Below are 26,329 nucleotides of genomic sequence, written 5' to 3' on the forward strand. Positions count from 1 at the left end.
AATCCCACCACGATCAGCCCCAACACCAGCAGCACCAAAAACACCACCAAACTTTACTGCAATCAGCTGGTGCTGCACAGGACACAGAGCATCAGCACCCAACCACATTGCTGCCCAGGACGCCAGGGATGGCCTCACCATGGCCAGATTTACTTTATTGGACGCTGTACACCCAGGCTGCCGCACCACCCCACACCAACACCATAAAGCATCCCTACAATGCCCAAGCCATCCCTTTCACACTCATCGCCACTGCGGGGGGTACAGTTATGTCTCACCTTTCACTGCAACTCACTAAGCCACTTCCAAAGGTGCACACAACTCTGTCCAAGAACGCAAAATGTTAAAAATAAAGATTTCAATGTTTGACAGCACATTAACAGAAACTTCACATGAACATTGGCTAAAACACCCTAGTGCCTACCCTTGTTTGTTGTTACTTGGTATGATTGGACTAGGATGAGGGTGAGTGTGAGGGGTGGCTAGTGAGATGGGGAAGTGATAATGTAGAGGGGGATGAGTGGAGGTGCAAGGTAAGCTGGTGTGAGTAAGGATGTGCAGGAGTAGAGTAGGGTAGGCAGAGTGATGGGGATGTGATGAGTGGCACAGCAGATTGAGGTTGAGTGTGGCTTGGCAGTAACATTTCGTGGTCTACTCAGATCATTAAAACTTTTGCGCCACTGCAGCCTGGTCCTCCTTGCGACATCCCTGCTTGTGTCCTCCTGTGCAATGTGCAACCAGGCTGCGTTGATCTCCTGGGAAGGTCTCTTCCGCCTATTGGAAGGGGAGAGGACCTCTCTGTGTGCTGTGACTCCCTCCATAAGTATATGGAGGGAGTCATGGGAGAGCCTGGGTGCAGCCGTGCACCTCTGTGCAGTGCTTGTACCACCTCAATGCTGTAAAACACTGACACCAGAACTGTCAAAAACAATTTGCGTATGGTGCCTTTAAGGAAACCGGCTGATGACGTGTCATCAAGTGACATCATCAGTCCCGCTTCCTTCAATTGGCCGGGAAATGCGCTGGGCAGGCTCAACAAGCCCAATCAATGTAAAATTCTTTTCACAGAGAGGGATGGAGCCAGCAGCGGGGTCTAACCCCACCACTGACCATGGCCGCACTGGACCTGCCTCGGTAGGCAAAATCGTGGCCAAGAGTTGAACAGAAACAGTTGAGTCAGAAATGTTATTATGACAGCAATCAGAAAGAACACAGTTTCAAACAAATCGAGTGTGTGTGTTTGTGTTCTCAGTCCCCCTGGCAAGTCGAGTTCACACAAGTGGGATATAGGAACCATAGTAGAGGTTGGTGGAACCACGAGATATTTGGTTGAAATTGGTGACAACATCTGAAGTGTTCATGTAGATCAAATGATCTCTGCTAGAGATGAACCAAGACATGATCTTGAACCACTTGATCATGAACACATACATGAGTTTGACTCCGTTCAGATTTCCGTCCGTGAAGTACCAGGTTCAAACAAATCTAAGATAGAAACAGGATTATCTTTGAGTTCGGAACCAAGACAACACAGCCCGAAAATTGGTTCAACACCAAAACCTTCTGTAAGAAGATCAGGAATGCTCTGCAAACCTGTTATTAAATTGGATTTGTAGTTCATTTGTAGCATTTGTGGTTGATTTAAAAGAAAAAAAAGCCAGGAGTTTTTGGTATGCTGGGAAAGGTGGGATCATAGTTTTATTGTATTTGAGAGGGGAATATGTACATTTTGTTTTAAGGGGGAAAGCAGTATAATGCATTATCACGTTTGTCACATGGTTTAGTATGAGCATGCTCAGTTCACTCTGGCCCAGTAAAGCAAGCACATGGACTAGCAACTCATCGTGTCTCTGTCCTTCATTTGTTCTACCCACATATACTACAGCGGTGAGCCACCTTCTTGAACTGCTGCAGTCCTTGTGGTGAAACTACAACAGCAGTGCTGTTAGGAAGGGAGTTCTCTGCACAAAAAAAAACTCCTCAGCACATCAAGTGGAATTCTGGATAGTGTCGTTGCAACAAGAGCCCTGGAGTCATTGAACAATAGTTCTGTTGGATGAACGCGCTAGGCTTTCCTCGCCTATATCTATTTTATGATCTTAGCTGGGACAAAAGTGGGCTGGGAGAGGAGAAAAAATATATATATATATATATAGTTCACAATCCAGTGTCGCCTGTTGGAAAGTGGATATGCGGACAGGATTTGACTCGGCTGTCACGCATGTAGGATCAAATAGTCTCCCAACAGTCACTGCCTAGGTTCACACGTGTTAACAACCATGCAGGTGAATGACTGGAGGTCTGCCAGTGCTCATGGAGCTATACCCCAGCACGAGAGTACCCTCAAAACACTGGAGTAAAAGAATGGAAAATTGGGGGGCGGTGGGGGGGAGGGAGAGAAGGCTATTTATTAACATAGCATTAAGTCTGTATTACTGACATACAAGCACAGTTACAGTCAGTTATTAGCAGTCACATTCCTATTAAGTGAATTACATTACCAAAATCCAAAGCACCAGATCATAGCAGACAATCCAACCCTTAAGTGTTACCAGAGCAGTTGCCAAAGTCAGCAGTAAGTGTTAGCACTGTTATTTTTCTCTGATTCACCCTCATGTCAAAGTATATTTTCATTACATTTAGACCTCCATATAATATATACTATTCCACAGCGAAGGGGCCTCTTAGCAAAAAAAACAAAACGCTGATCCTCCATCTTGTAAAATCATGGTTGGAGTATGTAGTCAACATGAAGAAACATATAAAATTTTAAAAAAAGAGATTTTCTCAAGCATTACAAAATTTTAGCAGTTTGATCGTAATAAGGAAAACCCTTCCCTGTAAAAGGTAAGGAAAAAATGGTATTGAGAATAATGGATATCCAGCGGTGATTACATAACAGATGATCAATAGTGAGATAAAGTTGTATTGAGAGGTTCTGAAAGCAGTGAAGCTTAATGAAGGTACAATATTAATCTAACATAAGTACATAAGAAATAGGAGCAGGAGTCGGCCATACGGCCCCTCGAGCCTGCTCCACCATTCAATAAGATCATGGCTGACCATCGACCTCACCTCCACTTTCCCGCCCGATCTCCATATCCTTTGATTCCCTTAGTGTTCAAAAATCTATCGATCTCAGTCTTGAACATACTCAACGACTGAGCATCCACAACCCTCTGGAGTAGAGAATTCCAAAGATTCACAACCCTCCGAGTGAAGAGATCTCCCCTCATCTCAGTCCTAAATGGCCGACCTCTTATCCTGAGACTGCGGCCCCTGGTTCTAGACTCAAGAGGTGAGATGACAGCCATTCCAGGCCATACATCGACAGCGTTGCATTCTATGCAGAACATCCATAACAGCAAGATTCAATCACATCCATGTTAAAGCAAGTGATCATCTTTAATGAAAATGATATATTTCCTTTTTGAGTGCCAACTTTAAAATGAATGTTGGCAGACAACTGGAGCCATGCTGGAATTATTATTTTGCTGTCAACATTTCAATTAAACTGCTTTAACGTAATCTTTTTTTATGACTTGCTGTGCATCAAATTAAGTGTTTCAGACATTTTACATAAGCCCACTGATTTTGTTTTAAGCTGCAACAGTAGAATTCAATAATACCAAAGAGAATGATCAACAAAATTGCACGCTGCCTCAATTTCCTCTCAGACATGCTTGGCCAAAAGGTGAGCAATGCATTTACTCCTTATTAATAACAGAAAACGCTGGGAAAACTCAGCAGGCCAGGCAACATCCGTGGAGAGAGAAACAGAGTTAACGTTTCAGGTCGAAGACCCTTCGTCAGAACTGAGAAAAAAAAAGCAGGAAATGAAACAGATTAAAAGCAGGTTTGGGGGCTGGGAAATGGGGGAGGGGATGAAAGAACAAAAAGGGAAGGTCTGTGAGAGGTGAGGAGACATTGAGAGATATTCAAGGCGAGACGAGATGGTAATAGGACAGGTAAAGAGACAAAGGATGGCTCCTTATTAATCACACAACACCAGGTTATAGTCCAACAGCTTTATTTGAAATCACAAGCTTTCGGAGTGCTGCTCCTTCATCAGGTGAAGTGGAGAGATGCATAAAAACACAGCTTATATAGTCAGAGAATAATGTCAGATGTTTACAGGTAATCTTTCTAACTGCCATTTATCACACCTCGGCAGAGAGATAATCACAGCAATCAAAGGTGTAAATGGTGTCCAAACAGGTTAGTCAGGAAAACATTACATCAAAGAACAATGAGGTGGGGTCACAAGGGGTCACATGTTGCAGATGCTGGGGTCTGTATGAAAAACAAAAAAACAGACAAAAAACATTTTTTTTGCTGGAAATCACAGCAGGTCCGGCCGCATCTGTGTGGAGAGATCTTTGGTTCATGTCACGCTACATGTAACCCCACCTGACGTAGGGTCATCCAGACTCGAGTCGTCGTTGGCTTGTTCTCTCCACACAGATGCGGCCGGACCTGCTGTGATTTCCAGCAAAACAAGTTTTTTGTCTGTTTTTTTGTTTTTCATACAGACCCCAGCATCTGCAACATTTGACCCCTTGTGAACCCACCTCATTGTTCTTTGATGTAATGTTTTCCTGGCTAACCTGTTTGGACACCATCCACACCTTTGATTGCTGTGATTATCTCTCTGCCGAGGTGTGATAAATGGCAGTTAGAAAGATTACCTGTAACCATCTGACATTATTCTCTGACTATATAAGCTGTGTTTTTATGCATCTCTCCACTTCACCTGACGAAGGAGCAGCGCTCTGAAAGCTTGTGATTTCAAATAAAGGTGTTGGACTATAACCTGGTGTTGTGTGATTTCTTACATTTGTCCACCTCAGTCCAACACCGGCATCTCCACACCATCCTTATTAATCGTTTTCTCTTTGAGGTACCAACAACAGAGCGGGAGTGAAATTCTCCCCCCCCCCCCACACACTGAACCTTACGTTCCTATTCAACTGAGGATGAGCCAAGCTGTGAAAGAAAAAAAATGCCATTATTCTTGACAAATCACTTGACATTGTAGCACGCAGTGACCTTCACAGCCCTGGTTTAATGGCGCACTCATAAGCAGCAGCTGACATTCAACAACAAAAAAGAGAGACAATATGCGAGCCCGATGATTAAAGTCTCGGTTGTACATATTTAATCCTCTTTCACCGTCTTCTTCTCTCATGCGTGTTTATCACCACTTTGTAGAAATGGAGAAGGTGGGCTCGACCATTCTGCTCTTTAAGATTTGTCGGGAGGTGTTGCTCCCTCGCTCTCCCCCACCCAACCAGCAACCACCAAGATTGTCACTTTTTAAACAGGCAAGAATTGTGGCATTTATCGGTGACAAAACGGGTTTCCGCAACACATCGGAAACATAGATTACAACCGCCGGGTTCTTAAACTCCCCCCCCCCCCCACTCTAATCGTATTTAAAACAGGTAAATTATCGATCAAGCGCGATCGGAAAATAATTCTGCCATCAAGCGGGTTTTATTTCGCCCACTCGTGTAGGTTGACGACTGACTATTACAGATCAGCAATGCCGAGTTCCTGCCTAAATCTGCCCATTTTCATTTGCTCCTGTAACAGTAGTGTTTATTTATTTATATATATATATATAAAAGCCTGGTCGCAAAAACAAAACAAAAGGGTGAGAGGTGTCCTGCTAAAAAGGTGAAAACAAACAAACACTCTCTTCCCTTTAAACCCAAATCATCGTAAATGAACAGACGCTCTGCTTGGAAATCAAATGCGCCGAAATAAAAAGGTTCCCAACAAAACGCATCCGATTCCCCCACCCAGCAGCTGAGAGGATTGAACACCACCAAAACAGCAGCCCCCACCCCCCTCCTCGCCCCCAGTTCAGTCGTCACGGCTAAAGCTAGAGCTGATCATGGCTGAACACACAGGCTTGAATGACAAAAAACACACCAGCCTGGACAAGCTTCACACAGTCTGGAGCTGTCCAAGGTCGAGCCTCCATTAACCCTCGGCAGCACCTCATGTCCTCCCCAGCTCCCAAAATACACCATCAGGTCTGATGAACAATCCGTGGCACCCTTCTTTTTTTAATCTCACACTTCTAATGCATTACAAGGTAGAATTTGAGTGATGTTAAGCCTGTCTATTGAAAAAGCCATACTTTCTAAAAAAAAAAATCTGCTTGCTTATTTTTCTTCTGGGGCAATGATACTGTCTTGAAAATACTGAAGCTCAGTCTCTAATGAAGCTACGTATTCAGTAAGTGTGTCCAGAAAAGCCACAGTCACTTATATCGTAGACAGACTTCATTTTAAAGCACCCTTAGTCAACAGCTGACAGACCCAAACTGCTATCAGAAAGAGGTTGCAAGCAGTACATTAAAGGCCATTGGTAAAAAGAAAACAGCAGCTACTTCAACGATATGTTCCACTTAATAATAAAGGCATATTCGATACATGTTACAGATTTTAACACTTATATTTAACTAAACGGCTGTCATTATAAACTCCCATTCATGGGTGGGGGGGTGGTAATTCTGACTTTCGGTGATGGTGTTAAATGGGCGATAGCAAATCGGCAGTCCGTTTCCATCTCTCCCGATTTTAAGTTCCATTGAATGCTATTAACTAACAACATTTGAACTTGCGACCAGGGAAGCAGCTGGCACTACAACTGGTCACAGCATTGCTTGCTTGCATGGAGGCAATGGGAGGGAGAAGAATGAGAAAAAACGAACAGAACCAGCTACAGTGCCTGCACTCGATCACGACCCAGTGACATTTGCTGGAAGGGTGGACGTGTACCCATCAGACAGGACTGACTGGGAACAGCCGCGATTCTCTTTTCTTCTGCTCCCCTTCCCCCTCTCTCGAGTACAAATTGATTTTGGTTCATAACTAATGGCGCATGCTCCATGTGTGGCCAGACTGGGAGGCCCAAGATCAAAACACAGGTGATAAAGGAATCGTTTACTCTCAAAATTCAAGTGTGTGCACGTGTGAGTGCATGTGTGCATATGTATTCACGCACGCGTGTCTCAGCTTAATATGCTTTCTGAATCATTGCAAAGTACCAGTAAACTGCCTATGGTATTGCCTACAGAAGAGCCTTGCAGAAACTTAACTGGACCAGCCACATAAATAATGATGCCACAAGAGCAGGTCAGAGGCGAGGTATTCTGCGGCGAGTGTCTCACCTCCTGGCTCCCCAAAGCCTTTCCACCATCTACAAGGCACAAGTCAGGAGTGTGATGGAATACTCTCCACTTGCCTGGATGAGTGCAGCTCCAACAACACTCAAGAAGCTCGACACCATCCAGGACAAAGCAGCCCGCTTGATTGGCACCCCATCCACAACCTTAAACATTCACTCCCTCCACCACCAGCGCACCGTGGCTGCAGTGTGTACCATCTACAAGATGTACTGCAGCAACTCGCCAAGGCTTCTTCAGCAGCACCTCCCAAACCACCTAGAAGGACAAGGGCAGCAGGTGCATGGGAACACCACCACCTCCAAGTTCCCCTCCAAGTCACACACCATCCTGACTTGGAAGTATATTGGCTGATCCTTCATCATCACTGGGTCAAAATCCTGGAACTCCCTCCCTAACAGCGCTGTGGGAGCACCTTCACCACACTGACTGCAGCGGTTCAAGAAGGCAGCTCACCACCACCTTCTCAAAGGACACTAGGGATGGGCAATAAATGCTGGCCTTGCCAGCGACGCACACATCCCATGAACAAATTTTTTAAAAAGCCAGGGCCCGGAATATTCTGGCTGGAGAGTGGGAAGACCAGGAACGGACCCTAAATGTTTCTTTAAAAGAAGTTGGAGGCAGCAAGGGGCTGAAATTATCAGCATCAGAAGACCGGACCAGGAAGTCGGCCAGTAGAGCAGCAGTGCCATCTTCGCCCAGGTTTACTCTACAGCAGAATATTTACTAAGGGAGGGAGGAAGAAGAATCGCAAATGCTTAATAATGGGGCGGGCTATCCAAATCAAATAGTAGGGAACTCCAGGAAGTGGAGGCAGATCCAGAACAGGAGAGCAAGGAGATACCAAAGAGGGGGAGTCGTCTGGTAGATGGAGGTGGCGGGGGGGGGGGGGGGGCGGTGTTGGAGGTGGGGAAGTTGGAAAAAAATCCCACAATAGATGGTGGAGGGGTGCGAGATCCAGAACTATGAAGGGCACATCAAGACCATGGGGAGCAGTTAGATACACAAGAGTGGTGGAAGAGTAGCTGGACGCTAGGGGAGGGAGATCCATTATGGACAGAAAAACCCAAAACAATGGGTGCGTAAAGGTGCACGCGTGCTGCTTCACGCACACACACACATCCCTCTAGAAGACCTCTTGTGGCACTGCTCATGCCGTTTTATAAAATACAAACAAGAAAAGACCCTCCAGTCTATCCAGCCTGTCCCATGCATTGTGAGACCTTGTGTATGCACGCTCCACCCCACCCAATACCATGTGATCTCCTGGGAGAGGTGAAAAACCAGGTAAAAAATCCCAGGCCAATTTGGGGAAGAAAAAAATCTGCGAAATACCTCTTTGACCTCTCCACGGCGATCAAAACTAGCCCAGGAGGTCACTCTAGCCCCGATAATTCCACACAGTACCTACTTTTTGTAAGAGGGGATCTCTGCCTCAGCCAGAAACAGGTCCAATGGGGTGTGGTGTGCAAATTGCAATGTATCATCAGGGCTACGGTTTTACAGATACCGTATCAGTCAAATTGCACTTTTATTAAATGATATACTAGAATTTGGGGGATCAATAACTGTCCATTTTCCTGCAAAATCTGTAAATCAACGCCTTTAATTATTTATTTATATATTTCCGTTACCAGTGAACTTCATTTTCATCTTAGGCAAAGCCGGGGATACATTGAAGGAGGGAGGTAAGATGTAGTACGTTGGAGGCAGATACTTGGTACATGGCTGCACTGGGGAAGAGGGTTGGTAGGCACCTGGGATTTTCTTCGCACTCGGGAAATGCCCTCGAGGGTTTTGTATGACTGAGTGTTGGGACGCTGAGCGAGGGTTTTGGCAGGAGTAGCAGCGAGTGAGTGAGGGTCTCTGTGCAGACCGTAGGATGGAGTCCCAAAAAATTCAGCAGCGCTCAGGAGGAGTGCTCCTCCTGGGAGTCACCATTCTGTAGTCCTTCCTCCAACCCATGAGGGGATCGGTAGCATAGTGGTCATGTTACTGGACTAGTAATCCAGAGGGTTGGACTAATAATCTGGCAGACGTGAGTTCAAATCCCACTGTGACAGCGTGGGGAATTTAAATTCAGTTAATGCAATAAATATCAGCAATGTTGACCATGAAATTATCAGATTGTCATAGAAAACCCATCGGTTTCACTAATATCCCTTTAGAGAAGGAAATCTGCTGGTTTGGCCTATAGATGACTCCAGACCCACAGCAATGTGGTTGACTCTTAACTGCCCTCTGAAATGGCCCAGCAAGCCACTCAGTTGTAACTAATCACTATGAAAAACAATAAGAATAAAACCAGACGGATCAACCTTGGCACCAACTACAGCACTGTGGGAGTACTTGCACCACACGGACTGCAGCAATTCAAGAAGGTGGCTCACCACCACCACCTTCTCAAGGGCAACTAGGGATGGGCAATAAATGCCGGCCTTGCCCACATTGAATTAAAAAAAAATTCTTAACTCTTAGCCCGTTTTGAACTTAAAGAAGCCAATTTCAATGCGATATGTGTTTTCACTGACTGTAGTTGTAGTATATGTAAATTAAGTATTCTATTTTTAAACTCACGGTAATTTTATTTCTTTTATATATAGTCATGGTGCTTTTAAAAAAAAAAAAAATCTTTACAGACATCAGAAGAAAATGAGCCCTGATTGGAATACGAGTTTTCAACCAGCAAGAATTCCATTCTTGTGCCATTTCTCCTTATATTTTCACTCAAGTTTTCATGGCACTTGGAGGCTATTATCTTCTACTCAAAAGCTTCATTTCGAATTTCTCACTTGCATCGGAGCTACTTGGATAAGGATTTAAAGTTCTAGAGCTGAGAGAGAAGGAGAAGGGGTGTCTATCAACACAGATATATTTCCTACATTACAACAGTGACTACACTTCAAAAAGTGCTTCATTGGTTGTAAAGCGCTTTGGGATGTCCTGAGGTCGTGAAAGGCGCTATATAAATGCAAGTCTTTCTTTTCTTTCTTTCAAATGAAACTCTCTCCATTTGCAGTCAGATATACAAGAACCAACAAGTTTGCATTTTACGTAGCGCATTTCATTTCACAACAATTCAAAGCGCTTTACAGCCAACAAAGTTATAATACACAGCAAGGTCCCACAAACAGGAATGAAATACTGTCCAGATAATCTGTTTTTAGTGATATTGGTCAGCATAAATATTGGCCAGGACACTGAGGATAACTCCCCTGATCTTCTTCAATTAGTGCCATGGGATCTTTTGCGTCCACCTGAGAGTGCAGATGGGGCCTCGGCTTAACGCCTCATCTGAAAGATGGCACCTCCGACAGAACAGCCCTCCCTCAGCACTGCACTGGGAGCGTCAGCCTAGATTACGTGTTCAAGTCTCTGGAGTGATGGTGCCATCCACTGAGACAAGGTTGACACCTGTTATATCATTATATAAAATAATGAAGTTTCACGAAGATAAGAATGCTTTGCCATGCTGTCAACGAAAATATGGGAAAATCTTCTACATTACCGTCACTTTCTCCCAGTGCTATACTTTAGCCTGTCCCACAAAGGCAAAGCCAATGTTTCTAAGGAGAAAGATGGAGTGCAATGAAGCAGAACTATCAGGATTTTGCCAGTGCACAACAAAGCTTCAGTTTCAAAGCACTGGGCACTTCCATAAATTATAATAATGAAAGAGGATCTGGTCATGGGGAAGGGGGGGTGGAGCATTTGTGACATGAAACAGGGAAGATATAATTGTCTGAGTGAAAGGGGTCTCGACCTGAATTATCAGCTTTAAAGCTTTGTATCAAAAAAACCTCGAATCCTTCTGGCCAACACATCCCATCCATCTCAGAATAATATATTCTATTAGCTTAATTCCGGGCCTTTTTACGTTACTGCATTGCAGAACATTTAAAAGCTAACATGACATCTAGTATTAAAATTAAGTGTGTCAGTGTATATGCTTCAATAGTCATTCCATCCTATTGTACGCAATTGGTCAGATGCTTAAAATTGTTACTTAAAAGCAGATTAAAATATAGTATATGCTAAAGGACTGGCTATACTGATTAAACGATTAGTCTTTTCATGGGATAGACTAAAAAGCACCACAATGTAACACTACAACTCAATATTCCACAGCTTAATATAATACAACAAGAATCGGTTGTCAATTATTTTTCCTTTTAAAGAATGTTTTTTCCTTTACTCACTCTTTGCAATTCACAGCTAACCACTCGACATCTCATTTTCAGAGTTCATCCAGTCAATAGACTCAACTTAAGGGTTGTGGATTAGTTACAAATGAATGGACTGTTGACTCAGAAGATAACCTGGCTCAACGAAGCAGCCCAGTATCTCCAATGGAAGAGTGCTGGACACCAGGCTAAAGATTGGATTATCAGTGCACATGACTGCAGAAAGATAGTCCTTCTGTCCAGACACCGATACTCATCAACTGCGTCGAGCCTCATGCCCACTGTTATCAAAATCAACGTCTGTCCAAGTCCAAGTCCAAGTCTAAATTGACACAGTCCATTTGCCTGAAAGACCAAATACTATAGCAGTCATTACTCGCAAGGACGTAAAATAGAAAAATGAAGTAGGCATACACAGACCCTTAATTTTTAATTTTAGTATATATTAAAATGCTTTGCCAGGCCAAAAGGTTTTTTCCCCCAAAGTGAAATAAAGTTGTAACAGACGGTCTTTCACTGATAAGTGGACATGGAATGTGCTTTGATGAGCTTTACTAAAAGGCAGCAAACATGGTTGTGACTGCAGGGGGTTAGTCATAGACAACAGAAATAAACAAACCCCCTTTAGATTTGCAGACATCATGTCTGCAACAAAGTAGGCGACAAGATTGTAGAATGATTTTTGGTGGCTGAAGGGGAGGAGTCAAACCTCTGAAGTTTTGAAATGCAGGATACGACGTAGCACATGACCTGTAACCAGGTGGTTTTCTGCCACTTTTGTAAACTTTATGAGTGAATGAACAATTTTGGGCTCTGACAAAGGCAACTAATGGATAGCCACACAGGATGTGTGAGTGTGAACGTTTGACAGCTCAAACAACTCAGGTCGAACATTAAAAGGAACATTTCACCGTTTCTGAATGATTGATTTACTGGAAAAACAATGAAAACTGTATAAAATCCAGTGACAAAAAATATCGGCACCACAGTCAGAAGGAGGGGCCTGGCTGATCGTCTCAACTCGAAGAGCTGCTGCAGTCGGAGGGCGAAGAGCTGCAGTCGGAAGGCCGTGGCCTACAATCAATGGATACTGGACTGATCATCTGCGGGTGGTTGTGCGTATGATTTCCTGTAACATTATTGGTGTACTGCTCGAATAGTGGCTAGAGTTTTTGAATCTGTCTTAGGAACAATAACAGAACCCGTGTGTCTGGTGTAATTTCTCATCAGTCTCAAGTCCGAACTCTATAACCTGTTGGATGGGGCGAGGGGTAATTTTGCACGTCCTACAATGGGGAAGACAAGGAAAATAAATAATGCATAGTGGGTAGCTGGTACTGAAATGGACAGCGCTTTATAATCTAGCATGCATAAAAACATAGGAAAAAAACAGAAAAATAGGAGCAGGAGTAGGCCATTAGGCCCTTCGAGCCTGCTCCGCCATTCAATATGATCATGGCTGATCCTCTATCTCAATACCATATTCCCGTTCTCTCCCCATACCTCTTGATGCCTTTTGTGTCTAGAAAACTATCTATCTCCTTCTTAAATATATTCAGTGACTTGGCCTCCACAGCTGTCTGTGGTAGAGAATTCCATAGGTTCACCACCCTCTGAGTGAAGAAATGTTTCCTCATCTCAGTCCTAAATGTCCTATCCCGTATCCTGAGACTGTGACCCCCTCGTTCTAGACCCCCCAGCCAGGGGAAACATCCTCCCTGCATCCAGTCTGTCTAGCCCTGTCAGAATTGGGATTGAATGATTGATTTACTGGAAAAAAAGGTGGGATTGTGAGTTGTGTCGTGTCTTCAGCAAACTTGTAAATATTGCATTTGATTCCTTCATCCAAATCATTGATATATATTGTGAATAGTTGGGACCCAAGCACTGATTCCTGCGGCACCCCACTAGTCACCGCCTGCCACCCCGAAAAAGACCCATTTATTCCAACTCTGTTACCTGTCTGTTAACCAATTTTCAATCCATGCCAGTATATTACCCCCAATCCCATGTGCTTTAATTTTGCACACTAACCTCTTATGTGGGACTTTATCAAAGGCCTTCTGAAAACCCAAATACACCACATCCACTGGTTCTCCCTTATCTATTCTACCAGCTACATCCTCAAAAAACTCCAGTAGATTTGTCAAACACGATTTCCCTCTCATAAATCTATGTTGACTTTATCTAATCCCATTGATATTTTCTAAGTGTCCTGTTATCATATCCTTTATAATAGACTTTAGCATTTTTCCTACTACTGATGTTTGGCTAACCGATCTGTAGTTCCCTGCTTTCTCTCTCCCTCCTTTTTTAAACAGTGGGGTTACATTTGCCAGCCTCCAATCTGCAGGAACTGTTCCATAATCTGTAGAATTTTGGAAGATGACAACCAATGCATCCACTATTTCCATGGCTACCTCTTTTAGTACTCTGGGATGCAGATTATCAGGCCCTGGGGATTTATCAGCTTTCAGTCCCATTAATTTCTCCAGCACCATTTTTTTACTAATACTAATTTCCTTTAATTCCTCAATATATAAATTTCTTTATTAACCAGTTGAAACAAAATTGCGACTCATCTTCTATAAACTTCCTTCCTGGGGTTATCAGAAATTCTCACAACTGCAGCTGCAACAGCGAAATGAAAAGAAATAAAAACGGAAAAGGCTGGAACCACTCCGCAGGTCAGGCAGCATCTCTCGGTAGAGAAACAGATTCACGCTTCAGGCCGATGACCTTTCATCAGAAAGGAAAACATATGTTCCGGGACCTTAATTTTAGTGTCAAATGTTCAATGAAATTAAATCAGTTACAAAATCAAAACATTATAAACGGAAACATGGCAAGTTATTTTAGGATATATATTTTGAGAGGTCAATGTACAGCACTGAGCTCATTAGTGGCACAGACTTCATAGAGTCGAAAAGAATGTGTGACTTGCAAGAGCCAGAGAATGGGTAATTGCCGGAATAATACAAGAGAGAGTGACTAACAGATTATTAGCGAGAATGGGAAGACTACTCCCCAAGAAAGATTCACTCAATAATTAAAGATCAAGAAATAACATTTTAAAATGTATGCAAGGAAAATGCAAGTGTGTGCGTAATTCGTAAGTTTTGTGAGCAAAAGAATCCTTCCTCACAATCTAAGACACTGGCCAAAGCAAAACATTTACACAAGACATAAAAGCTTACAGGCAAGTGCATTAGTAACTCTAAGCACATTTACACATTGATGTTATACATAGAACAATGCACAGGTCAATCACAAAGTACTTGGACGCCAAATACAACGAGGCGAGGAGCCCATATAATCTTGGCATTCATCATCTTTCTTCCTCCAAACTTATCTTATAATATATATGTGATATAATAACATAAGGAATATGAGCAGGAGTAGGCGATTTGGTCCTTCGAGCCTGCTCCACCTTTCAACAAGATCATGGCTGATCTTCTGCCTCAACTCCACCTTCCCGCACTATCCCCATATCCCTTAATTCCCTTCGTTCCCCAAAATTTATCGACCTCTGTCTTGAATATACTCAACGACTGAGCATCCACAGCCCTCGGAGTGAAGACATTTCTCCTCATCTCAGTCCTAAATGGCCGACCCCTTATTCTGAGACTGTGACCCCGTGTTCTAGATTCCCCAGCCAGGGGAAACATTTTCTCAGCATTAACCCTGTCAAGCCCCTTAAGAATTTTATATGTTGCAATTAGATCATCTCTCATCCTTCTAAACTCTAGGGAATATAGGCCTAGCCTACTCAATCGCTCCTCATAGGGCAATCCCCTCGTCCCAGGAACTAGTCTAGTGAACCTTCGCTGCACTCCCTCTAAGGCAAGTGACGTAAGAAAACTACTAGGCACTTGGTCTAAGCGTTAAACAAAGCTTTAATCAACTGTTATACAACATGGAGGTCTAGTTGTGTCCTTCACTAGTTCCTGTTAAGAATGTCCTGCGCAAGCTGGGCCCGTGCCCAAGTATTTATACTCTCCCTGGACAGCGCCACCTGTAGGCCACTCAGTATTATTTCATAAGTCTTTCTTTCATGAATGACTGATTCATGTCAGCAAGTATGTCTTTCCTTAGGTAAGGAGACCAGAACTGTACACAGTACTCCAGGTATATAAGTGATTATTTCTTTTATTTAGTACTTCTGCCACAATCCTTAATCACATACAAGTGAATGGAGCATCCTGCCCACCCCAGTACCCACCACTAGCAAAGCTAAAAGTCTTTCACAAGTCTAACTATATAATTTTCAGAAGAGAGCAGACACATAGGCGCTATTTCAAGACCGTAAACGCATTTGGCAGCTCTGAAGGCTGTTGCAAACTGAGCTTCATTTCTGAGTTACGACATTATCTGAAAACCTTTTTTTTTAAAAACAGCCGTTAATTATGCTCTACGGAGTCAGACAGGCGCACGAAGAGAACACGAATGGTCATGGGTGCACGTAAAAAAGCCAACGATTTTATCATCATTAACCTCTGCACACTGCACGACAACAAACAGCACAAGTAGATACGAATTTATGGTCCCCGTTCCCAGTAACGTTTAAATGGATATCAAATGGCCCATTTCTAATGAAAAGGGCTCATCTCCATTGCTTCGAAATGACACTGTGGGATATTTTTGATAGGAATGAAATTCCTGTGCTATATTAACACAGATGCTAACCAGTTTTTTTTTTTTAAATGAGATTACAATCTGTATTGAAAGAGCAAACAAAGGAACTTCTCATGTATACTAGTATCCCTCAGTACATAACTTCGAGTTATATGAACTTAGAAGCTCAAGCAGGTGCAATTCAAATTCAGCAGGGACGCACATTGGGTGGTAATGGATCGAAGGCTGTTAGACACCCCGCCCAAGTGCGTTGATGCTCAATGAAATATATTAACCTCTCTCTACTGGAGTATATAAAAAACAGTATTCAAGCATTTTGATCTCTACCGAAAATAGTTTTTAATTTTGGTCTTACAGAATCTCAACCAACATCTGCTATTCCACGGAAACCTGATCAAAGATTTGTGAAAGCACTAACAAGCAAGATGACACATCACCCACAGTGAACACATGCATCTTTCCTTTTTATATAAAAAAAGACACAGCGCAACATAATGCTGAAAAACCTAATTAGACAGCAAACGGAAAGTGCAAACGATGAAATCATTTATCAAAAAGCTGTCGACCTATTCCTGAAACCAGACTGAAAATAAAACTGCACAGTGGAAAAATGGCACTAGTTACCACACTTTTTTCCAATCTATTTATAGCGAGATGAAGTCATTCTGTGTCAAATAAATTCATATTTGTATAACATGGTGACAGCATGAAAATAAAAACATGCAGTACAACATTTAGCTCTTCGTCTGACAGGTAAGTGAATATCTAACCAATTCCTTTAAAGGGTTTAAATTTAAACAATTAAAATTCAGTGAAACGCAAATCTCTCGATTTTGAAGAGCGCACTTGTAGGAGTTTATTTTCATTCTTGAGCACTAAAAGCTGGATTAATAGACTCAATTAGCTTCCGTCACGACTTAATTGCCATGGATTGTTTTTGAAACCTTGAAGTCAGTCAAAATAATTCTCGCTAACTGCATTTATTTATTTTTTGCTTTGCAGTTACAGTAGGTCTCTACCTCATAGCATACCTTGCACACGATGCAGCGCTAAAGAATGTGATTCTGCATGGCAATAATGCAGATCTGGCCCTCAGTTTGGTTAATCCAAAGCAGTCAAACAAGTGAGTGTACTTTAGCGCAACAAAGCATTTGCAATGCTGATCAAGATAAACACACAGACTTGTGAACACTTAGACCACGGTAATCTTTTACTGCAATTTAAGATAGAACCTGTGTTGCTATTAAGATTAGAGCTTCTCCAAGGATTTGTCATGTGCACATTTTTAACAATGATAAATTAACAGAGAAAAAAACCTGAAGATTATGAGTTTCCTTAGCCATCGTTATTAGGCCAACGTCTGATGGACTTTTCAGCTCAGCCACGATACCACAATAACAGATCAACAATCTTATATATATATATAAAATATACATATAAAAAATAGATTTAAAGAAAGACATCTTAATTAATAAGAAGTGAAAAATAAAAACAGAACTCTACCTTTACTTCTACCTACAGAAATGAAGATTGGATCCAAGTAAGCATGAATTCCATCATTGAGGGGCAATGAAGAACGGGAAGGATAACAAATTAGGAACACTTGAACACGCCACACACTATAAACACAACAAAAAAACTTAAACACTGTGAATTATTGCAGAATTCTGCAGTAATGCACTAAATTCGTTTAAGATTATGCAAACACTTAAGCACAGTACACCAAAATATACACATATACGTGCAATGGCAAATCCAAAATGCAAAAAAAATTAAATCTTCTAGACCTAGGAATGCAACTCTGGGTATCAATGCTTACCAATGTGAAAATAAATCATATGCATTTATTTCCACCCATTGATAGCCCAGCTTCACCAGTCTCTGTTGGATTTACAGTGAGTCCTTGGGGTCATGCAATGACAATATTGAAAAATATACATAGCTGTGTGTATACACACACACACACACACACATAATGTGCTTTGTGGTCACAGAAAGAGTAAATAGCATCACATTAAAAAGCAATCTGAATATCAGGCGTTCACCCCTATGATTGCAGTCACGCCTCAACAGAGCCATCTGAATCATCCACTCAGCATTCAACACAACCATTAAAACAGTTGCATTAATAAAAAAAAAGGCCTGAAAATAGCTTATGCAGGAAACAGGAATTCACCTACTGCATTGCTATTCAATAAACTAGCAGCAAGAAAAAAAAGCAAGTTAATAGAAAGAGAAAGAGAGAGAGAGAGAGAGAGAGAATAAAAGGTAGCATACCTTGCTCGCCCATCGTCAGATGTGAGAAACCTTTGAAGAGGAAGAAATAAAGTCAAAGAAAATAAACAGAGAGTTACATACAATACCAGTTGGTATTGTGATGTCACATACTTATAGCTAAGTATGGCATCAATCACACTGAAAAGCTTTTTGCCATAAGCCAAAAAGCTTGTCTCATAAAAGAGCTGAATAAGAGTGCATTGATTCTAGAGGAATCAAAAGAGTCACCTTTAGCCTCTGAAAATATATGAATAGCATGAAAAACTGCTCAAGTTTTATCAGTTTTCTGACAACTATAGAGTTTAAGCTGCGCACACGTACTTATTTGTTTATTATTTCCCCCTCCGAAATTTTTTTACCTTTTAAGCACTGCAGTTAGTCTTCTTATGCAGGCAATAAATCACTATTTTAAATCATGCATTATTACCAGGCAGGTTAGGGGCTCATCAGTGAATGCGTCAGTGAATTGTTTTGCTCTGGGGAATTAAATATGCACCTGATCGGCAGCAAAAGTATTCCATCTAGCAGCAAAACCATTGCTTTTATTTTCCCCTTCAGCAATAAAAAGTGCAGCATGCACAATTTCCTATTATAATAAAGGGCGGTATAATTACAATGGAGTGAAAATTATTTCTGAATTAGGGTCATCTACTTACAGTAATATAGTTAGAACAGAATCTATTATTTGGGGACGGGGCAGTCAAAAAAAAACGGTGAATGAGATAAGTCAAGTACTTATTGCATAATTATTTATTTTTAAGTTCAGGTTAATTACTGGACAAAGTCTGCAATGCAGCTTAGCAGCCGAATCAAAAGCAATTTCTCTCTTAATGAGACTTATACCAGTCATTCAGCATTAAAAAGGTATTGTTAATCAGTGACCTTCAAGTTAATTGGTAAGCTAATCTCCTTTCTCTCCCCCAATATCTATTGAGGCTCAGTGTTACTCTACGGTGCCGGCTCGTACCACGCACGTCTTTCCGACTTCATATTTGCGGATTCTCCACTTGTACGATCTTTAGACTTCGACTGCGCTTTTGTGTAAGCAGCCAAGTTCCACACATGGGGGAAATTTTACTTTATCAAATAAATCTAGCTGTGTAAACATATACAGCATCGTTATAGCAGGTTGGGTCCTGTACTATACATATATATTTTCTTTTTCTCAAGCCTAGCAATTTAATTACGTTTTTTGTTTTCTTGTCAACCGCAAGATCAGCGACGCCCTGCAAAAGTTAGTTGTTGATTAAATGAAGTTCGCCCGGTGGAGGGGAGAACTCACCTGGCACGCGGTTGACTTCTGAAGGCAGAAATTGCAAAGAAGGAAAGAACCAGACATTAGACACACTGAATGCACTCGTCTTTGCATGGAACTGTTGCATGCACAAGAACAAAAGTACCATGCTCATGGACATGCAAGTGATTAAACACTGTGCATGTGTGAATTTAACAAAACAATTAAAATAAAACCTCGCATTTCATCATCTGTCCTGGCAGCTGGAATCAGATAGTTTTGATTTAAATCAAGAAAGCTACACGGCTATAGTTAAGAATATTTTAAAAATATTCTTTAGTCAATGTACTAACTGAATTTTTTGTTGCTACAAAAAGGATTCTCCCGTAAATTTTTAGCATGTCGAACATGCTCCTCTAAAAAGGAGTTTTAAAAATTTACTACCATTTTGTAGAACTGACAGTACCAAAAGACCAGACGAACAGTTGGTAGTTTGCTAGGTTACCTTCATTGCAGACACAATAAGTTGGTACTTTAAAATTGTACCATTTTGTCATATTGAAAGGACAATTCTTTCCTTACCCTCCTGAGAAAACAGCTGGTTCTCACTGACCACCTAGCAAAAGTTTAAGGATTAAGAGGAGTTTCTGTCATTTTCTAGTTTAAGGTACTCCTACCTACCGGCAGAAATAATACCTGCATTCTAAGGTACAATCTTTATATGCTGCAATATTATTTAGCTGTCTTGATCTGTGTAATATGCTAAGAGTTCAAGAGGAGAACGTTTCCGACTCGGAGTTTATCCACTGGTTTAGAAAGAACAGCTAGGATTAGAAACCATCATATTAACTGCCCAGTATATCAATGAAATTCATCAGCTCAAGGTGTTTTAGTATTTCAGTGTATTAGCCACCTATTTGAATTTTCCCGTAGTGTCTCATCAATGGTGTTAGAAATACTTAGGCAAGTAAGTTCAGAAACCACGTACAGCTCTACAGTGAAGCTGTTTCAACAAGATATTGTTTAGAAAGTGGGAATGGAAAGTTTTAATACAGAAGAAATAATGCTGGCCGAGACGAATGGGGTAGAAATTGGCGAGCAGCCGATTACGGGCGCGAAACAGGTGGGGGTGACTGCAGCGTGTGCACGATGAGGCAAGTTAAGAAAAATGAACGGACTTTTTGGTTCCGCAACTTCCAGCTGTCCCCTTTAAGGAGCGCTGGCTCGGTCGCTGTGGAATTAGGAAAATCTAGTCAGCAGTTGCTTGGCCTAGTTTATGATGAATATTGCAGGAGGGTCCAGAAACAGGCGCAGGGCCTGATGTAAGAAAACTACTAGGCACTTGGTCTAAGCGTTAAACAAAGCTTTAATCAACTGTTTTACAGCACAGAGGTCTAGTTGTGTCCTTCACTAGTTCCTGTTAAGAATGTCCTGCGCAAGCTGGGCCCGTGCCCGAGTATTTATACTTGCCCTGGACAGCGCCACCTGTAGGCCGCTCAGTATTATTTCATAAGTCTTTCTTTCATCAATGACCGATTCATGTCAGGGCCATTCTTTGCTTATTTAAATTGGGTCGAAACAACTTTCAGGCAGCCAGCAGGGATTGCCAAAAAACCAAAGGGGACCAATATGGCGGTGGCCATACTGGCGGCATAGGACTTTGCGCCCAGACATCGGTATACGTTACGCCTAACTTACGCCCCGCAACGCATACCAATTTCTCCCCCCCCCCACCCCAGTTCCACTGATGATATGAGATAAGCTCACTGGGGATAGGGGAGGTTTAGAGAAGATCTGCAGTCGACACTACATGCAATGACATCGTAAAGACGTTCCTAATGCATTTATGCGGACCAACCAATTCTTCCTTTTGTTTAAATCGGAAATATTCTAAAGCGTATAGCGCGGCCGGTGGTGGGGTATATTTCAATCAAATTAAATTCTTTAAGCCAAAACCTAAATGTCGTACTGTGAATACAACATCAAGCAAACGCCCTAATCATCAGATTACTATTGGGGAAAATGATGTCTGCAGATTTCTCCTAAAAAAAAAACATAAAATTAGGTTTTAAATTCTTATGCCAAAAAGTGTTAAGCAATCTGACTGTTGTGTGAAATTAAACTGCACCGGTCAGGGCGCGCCTTTTATTTTGAGGATGATCCCTGTGGCCCTGACTCGTGCTTCTTAACGTGCTCTAAGCAATTTAGGTAGGAATAACCAACACTCGGGGTATAAATTAAAACAATGAAGAAAGATGTAATGAGAGAGAGAGAGAGAGAGAGAGAAAACAGACTGAAAAGGGAAGAAAGGTGAATAGGAAGCAGGGATTTTTTTAAAAAGTTATTCAAATATAATTGAGAGTTTTTTAAAATTTAAACAGCATTGAAAAAAGATAATCCTTTAAAAAAGTTAGCTAAACATATCCGTTCGTTACTCAAGAAAATCAGGCATTCTGGAGAACATTTTGAAAATTAAAGGAGTACTCCAGATCAAGTCTACAATGTTCTTATTTTCAAACATGCAGCTACCAAACAGATCCATGGACCACAAGGCAGCTGTAGAATGTCTGTAGAATTTCCAAGGCATGTGTTGAAATGTTGCAACTTGCTGCTTGACCTCCATTCCCAGCTGCCTTTTTCCTCCTGGCCATCATGCAGACAGCAGTGAGCAGTATGGGGTTCAAGGGGAACCGGCAAAATGAGGATTAAGAACATAAGAAATAGGAGCAGGAGTAGGCCAGATGGCCCCTCGAGCCTGTCCGCCATTCAATAAGATCATGGCTGTTCATTGACCTCAACTCCACTTTCCCGCCCGATCTCCATATCCCTTGATTCCCCTAGAGTCCAAAAATCTATCGATCTCAGCCTTGAATATAATCAAAGACTCAGCATTCACAGCCCTCTGGGGCAGAGAATTCCGAACATTCACCACCCTCCTCATCTCGGTCTTAAATGGCCGACCCCTTATCCTGAGACTATGCCCCCTAGTTCTAGACTCTCCAGCCAGGGGAAACAACCTCTCAGCATCTACCCTGTCAATCCCCTTCAGAATCCTGTATGTTTCAATGAGATCACCTCTCATTCTTCTTGATGACAACATTTTAGTGTTTCAACACTGTAGCAGCGGAAATACAGAAAGGTGGGAAAAGGATAGAGGAGGCAGTGGAGAAGGTGCAAAAAGAGATTTACAAAGGATGAAACCAGAACTGAGTATTATAACTATCAGGAAAGACTGAACAGACTAGGGCTCTTTTCTCTAGAATAGAGAAAGCTGAGGGGTGACCTGATTGAGGTCTTTAAAATTATGAAGAAGTTCAATAGGGTAGACGTTGAGAAGATGTTTCCAGTTGTGGCGGAGTCAAAAACTAGGGGTCAAAAATATAAGATAGTCACTAATAAATCCAATCGGGAATTCAGGAGAAATTTCTTTACCCAGATAGTGGTTAGAATGTGGAATTTGCTACCATATGGAGTGGTTGAGGCGAATGGTATAGTTGCCTTTAAGGGGAATCTAGATAAGTGCATGAGGGAGGAAAGGATAGAAGGATACACTGATAGGGTGAGATGAAGTAGGGGTGGGAAGAAGCTTGTGTGGCGCATAAACACCGGCACGGACCAGTTGGGCCGAACGGCCTCTTCCTGTGCTGTTTTAATTGCTATGTAATTCTATGTGGTGTCACAGTTTTGTTCAAATTTCTTTTGTTAACTTAAGGAATTAACCAGATGGTCACTAAATAAGGCATGCAGTGTGACATGGGCTGGTGGCACAACGGTGTACGATGAAGTATTACATCCTGGCCATCTAAACTGGGGAAAGTGCCAAGTGAAGTCTTGGCATGTCAAGGAGGGAGTGGGGAAAAAAAATCAAAGCCACTCATTCTTGGTTTGATCGTGAGCAGCCCGGCAGAAGCCTGGGAGTAGGCCCAGTGCTTACAGTGCACTGCGTATGGAAAGGATTTCCCCCTCCCAAAAAAACCCCGTCCCTATGAGCTTTTAATGACATCACCAAACTAAGAAAATAGCCGTTGACATTTTCTCCGATTCTATTCCATCTGGTACATTTTCGGAGAACCCCAGCTGGCCTTTTCCTTCAAGTGAACAAATTGCTTATCATCTTGGGGAGGGAGAAGACATGACAAAGTCTCAGGAAAGAGAAACCAGAAGAGAAAGGAAAAAACAGCCAGAGAGAAAACAAAGTGCCGAAAAAAGCGAAGACATGAATACACAGGTGGAAAACAGAAGCAGCAAAATATAGCACCAAGGAGATAAAGAAAAGTAATCTTGAGTTAATTTTTTAGCCTGGCAGGGTGTAAACGGAAAAAAACTGCGACATAAGAAATGGAGCAGGAGTAGGCCATACACCCCGCGAGCCTGCTCTGCCATTCAATAAGATCATGGCTGATCTTCGACCTCAACTCCACTTTTCCACCCTATCCCCATATCCCTTGATTCCCCTAGAGTCCATCGCGCGCCTAAACCCGGAACTTGCACGGCCCCTATAGGCGCGTGCGCAACTCGCACGCACCCATGGGGGTCGCGATATATGGGCCATTATTATGCAAGGGGATAAGGCTCTCTGCCCACCCTCTCTCACGAGGAGAGGAGTGCATGGAGCCGAAAAAAGATATTTAATTTGGTTAGTTGGGGCAAACTGATGTATTCAAAAAAAGATAAGTTATATGATAAGAGTATGACTGGATATAATGTGCTTGGAGTTTCAAACAGCACTTAGGAAGCATAGAATGAATATTACGATTCATGGAGGATGGATATTAAATTAGTTAACGGAGTTGAAAGTCAGTTTAGCAAAAGAAACAAAAAAGGTGACAAATGGGAAAAGTGATCTGTGGAGATGTCAGAGAGCAGTGACAAATTGATGAAAGGAGCCTGTTTTGAGAGCTGTTCACACATCCATACCTCTTGTAATGGCACCAAGCAATGTAACCAGATGACGAGGACAAGACAAATTGCACTCACTGATCTGCACTAATCAAAAAGCTGGGGCTAAGGAAGAGCAGATAGATTTATAATGTTGATAAATGTAATATTAAAGATATTGGGAGAAGGACCATGAAACATATACACCATGAAAGAACATAAGAAATAGGAGCAGGAGTAGGCCATTTGGACCCTCGAGCCTGCTCCACTATTCAATAAGATCATGGCTGATCTTCTACCTCACCACCACTTTCCTGCACTAGCCCCATATCCCTTGATTCCCTTAATATTAAAAAATCTATCGATCTCTGTCTTGAATAGACTGAGCCTCCACAGCCCTCTGGGGTAGAGAATTCCAAAGATTCACCACCCTCTGAGTGAAGTAAATTCCTCCTCATCTCAGTCCTAAATGGCCAACCCCTTATTCTGAGACTGTGACCCCTGGTTCTAGACTCCCCAGCCAGGGGAAACATCCTCCCTGCATTTACCCTGTCAAGCCCTGTAAATATTTTGTATGTTTCAATGAGATCACCTCTCATTCTTCTAACCTCTAGAGGATATAGGCCTAGTCTACTCAATCTTTCCTCATAGGACAATCCCCCCATCCCAACAATCAGTCCAGTGAACCTGCGTTGCACTCCCTCTATGGCAAGTATATCCTTCCTTAGGTAAGGAGACCAAAACTGTACACAATACTCCAGGTGTGGTCTCACCAGGGCCCTATATAATTGCAGTAAGACGTCTTTACTCTTAGGGTGCCCATTAGCAAAGGTAGAAAAGGGTTTGAGTGTGAATATTAACCAACAAAAATATTAATTCAACATGAAGATATCAAGGAGGATAATAATGTTATCAAATGGCTTTGGGATCCATCCCAGTATGTGTTCAAAAGATATTGTAAAAGTACCTTGTGGGATCACATTTGGAATGTTTTGTGCGATCGCAACTAGTATATCGTCAAAAAGAAAAGTGATGTATTGGAAGGGGATTTAGAGAAGAGGATGATACTGAAACTTTAACAGTAAGTTATAATTTGAGATTGCTATAATTGTACTTGATCCAGAAAAAAACAGGAGGTATGATATGGATTCTTAAAATACATAGCATTCTGCATTAGAGGGCTATTTAACTTTGATTGCGAGTGCAGAATTAGAAGACGGGGGTGGGGGGTGGAAGCGGTGGAGAATTAGCAGGCCTCAAACAAAAGCTTGAAATTAGGCAAAGATTTCTTCCATGAAGTAGTGGACATGTACAAGAGACTCTCAACGCAAGCGGCTATTGCCGCACCAAGTAATGCCCTTAAAAAGATAGCTGGAGCAATATTTGATTATTGTGAACAAAAATCACGAGTGTAAGTACAGAGAAAAATAATCATATACCGTGTACAAAATTATTGCGGCTGAGCGGCTGAGTTGATGGAATTGTCGAGCCGAGGAAGGCAATCAGGAGTTAAGCTCGATTTACCCGTTGGTGAGGTGAACACAAATTGTACGGAACTTTTCTTCAGGCGATTAAATAGCTTGGGAGGAGAGGCTGTGGCAGTGGACTGTGCATTGTCTGCGGCAGGAATTGGCTTGATGGGTTAAATGGATCCTTCTCGATAAATATTTTGTGACAAGAAAATAGAGGAAACCAGCATTTTCCAACATAAAATGCCACCCCCCGCCTATTCTTACTCCCTTCGATATAAAGTATGAATTATTGCTTCTACAAACTAGTTTAACGTCAGGAGCATTGCCCCCTCCCAATACCAACATTTAATTTTGTGATATTGGGCTGAAACCTGTTATGGGGAATCGCCAACATGCAGTTTTCCTGAAATGCGCCATAAATCCGAATGATCAACTGCCTTGCCACTTT

The 26,329-nt window shown here is 42.1% G+C and overlaps 1 protein-coding gene across 1 annotated transcript in view; it reads right to left on the bottom strand.

Annotated features, from left to right (window-relative positions):
* nrxn3a (neurexin 3a) overlaps positions 1 to 26,329 on the bottom strand; it is a 2,455,668-nt gene that overhangs the window by 2,387,203 nt on the left and 42,136 nt on the right. The window contains exons 3-4 of the mRNA XM_086002654.1: positions 19,580 to 19,597; positions 18,298 to 18,327 (exon numbers count right to left, since the gene is read on the bottom strand). Coding sequence (XP_085858780.1) covers positions 18,298 to 18,327; positions 19,580 to 19,597 — 48 coding nt within the window. The remainder of the gene's footprint in view (positions 1 to 18,297; positions 18,328 to 19,579; positions 19,598 to 26,329) is intronic.

Source organism: Somniosus microcephalus, chromosome 12, assembly GCF_052327205.1.
Source record: "Somniosus microcephalus isolate GS21.2 chromosome 12, FLI_Smic_1.0, whole genome shotgun sequence".
NCBI classification, from domain to species: domain Eukaryota; kingdom Metazoa; phylum Chordata; class Chondrichthyes; order Squaliformes; family Somniosidae; genus Somniosus; species Somniosus microcephalus.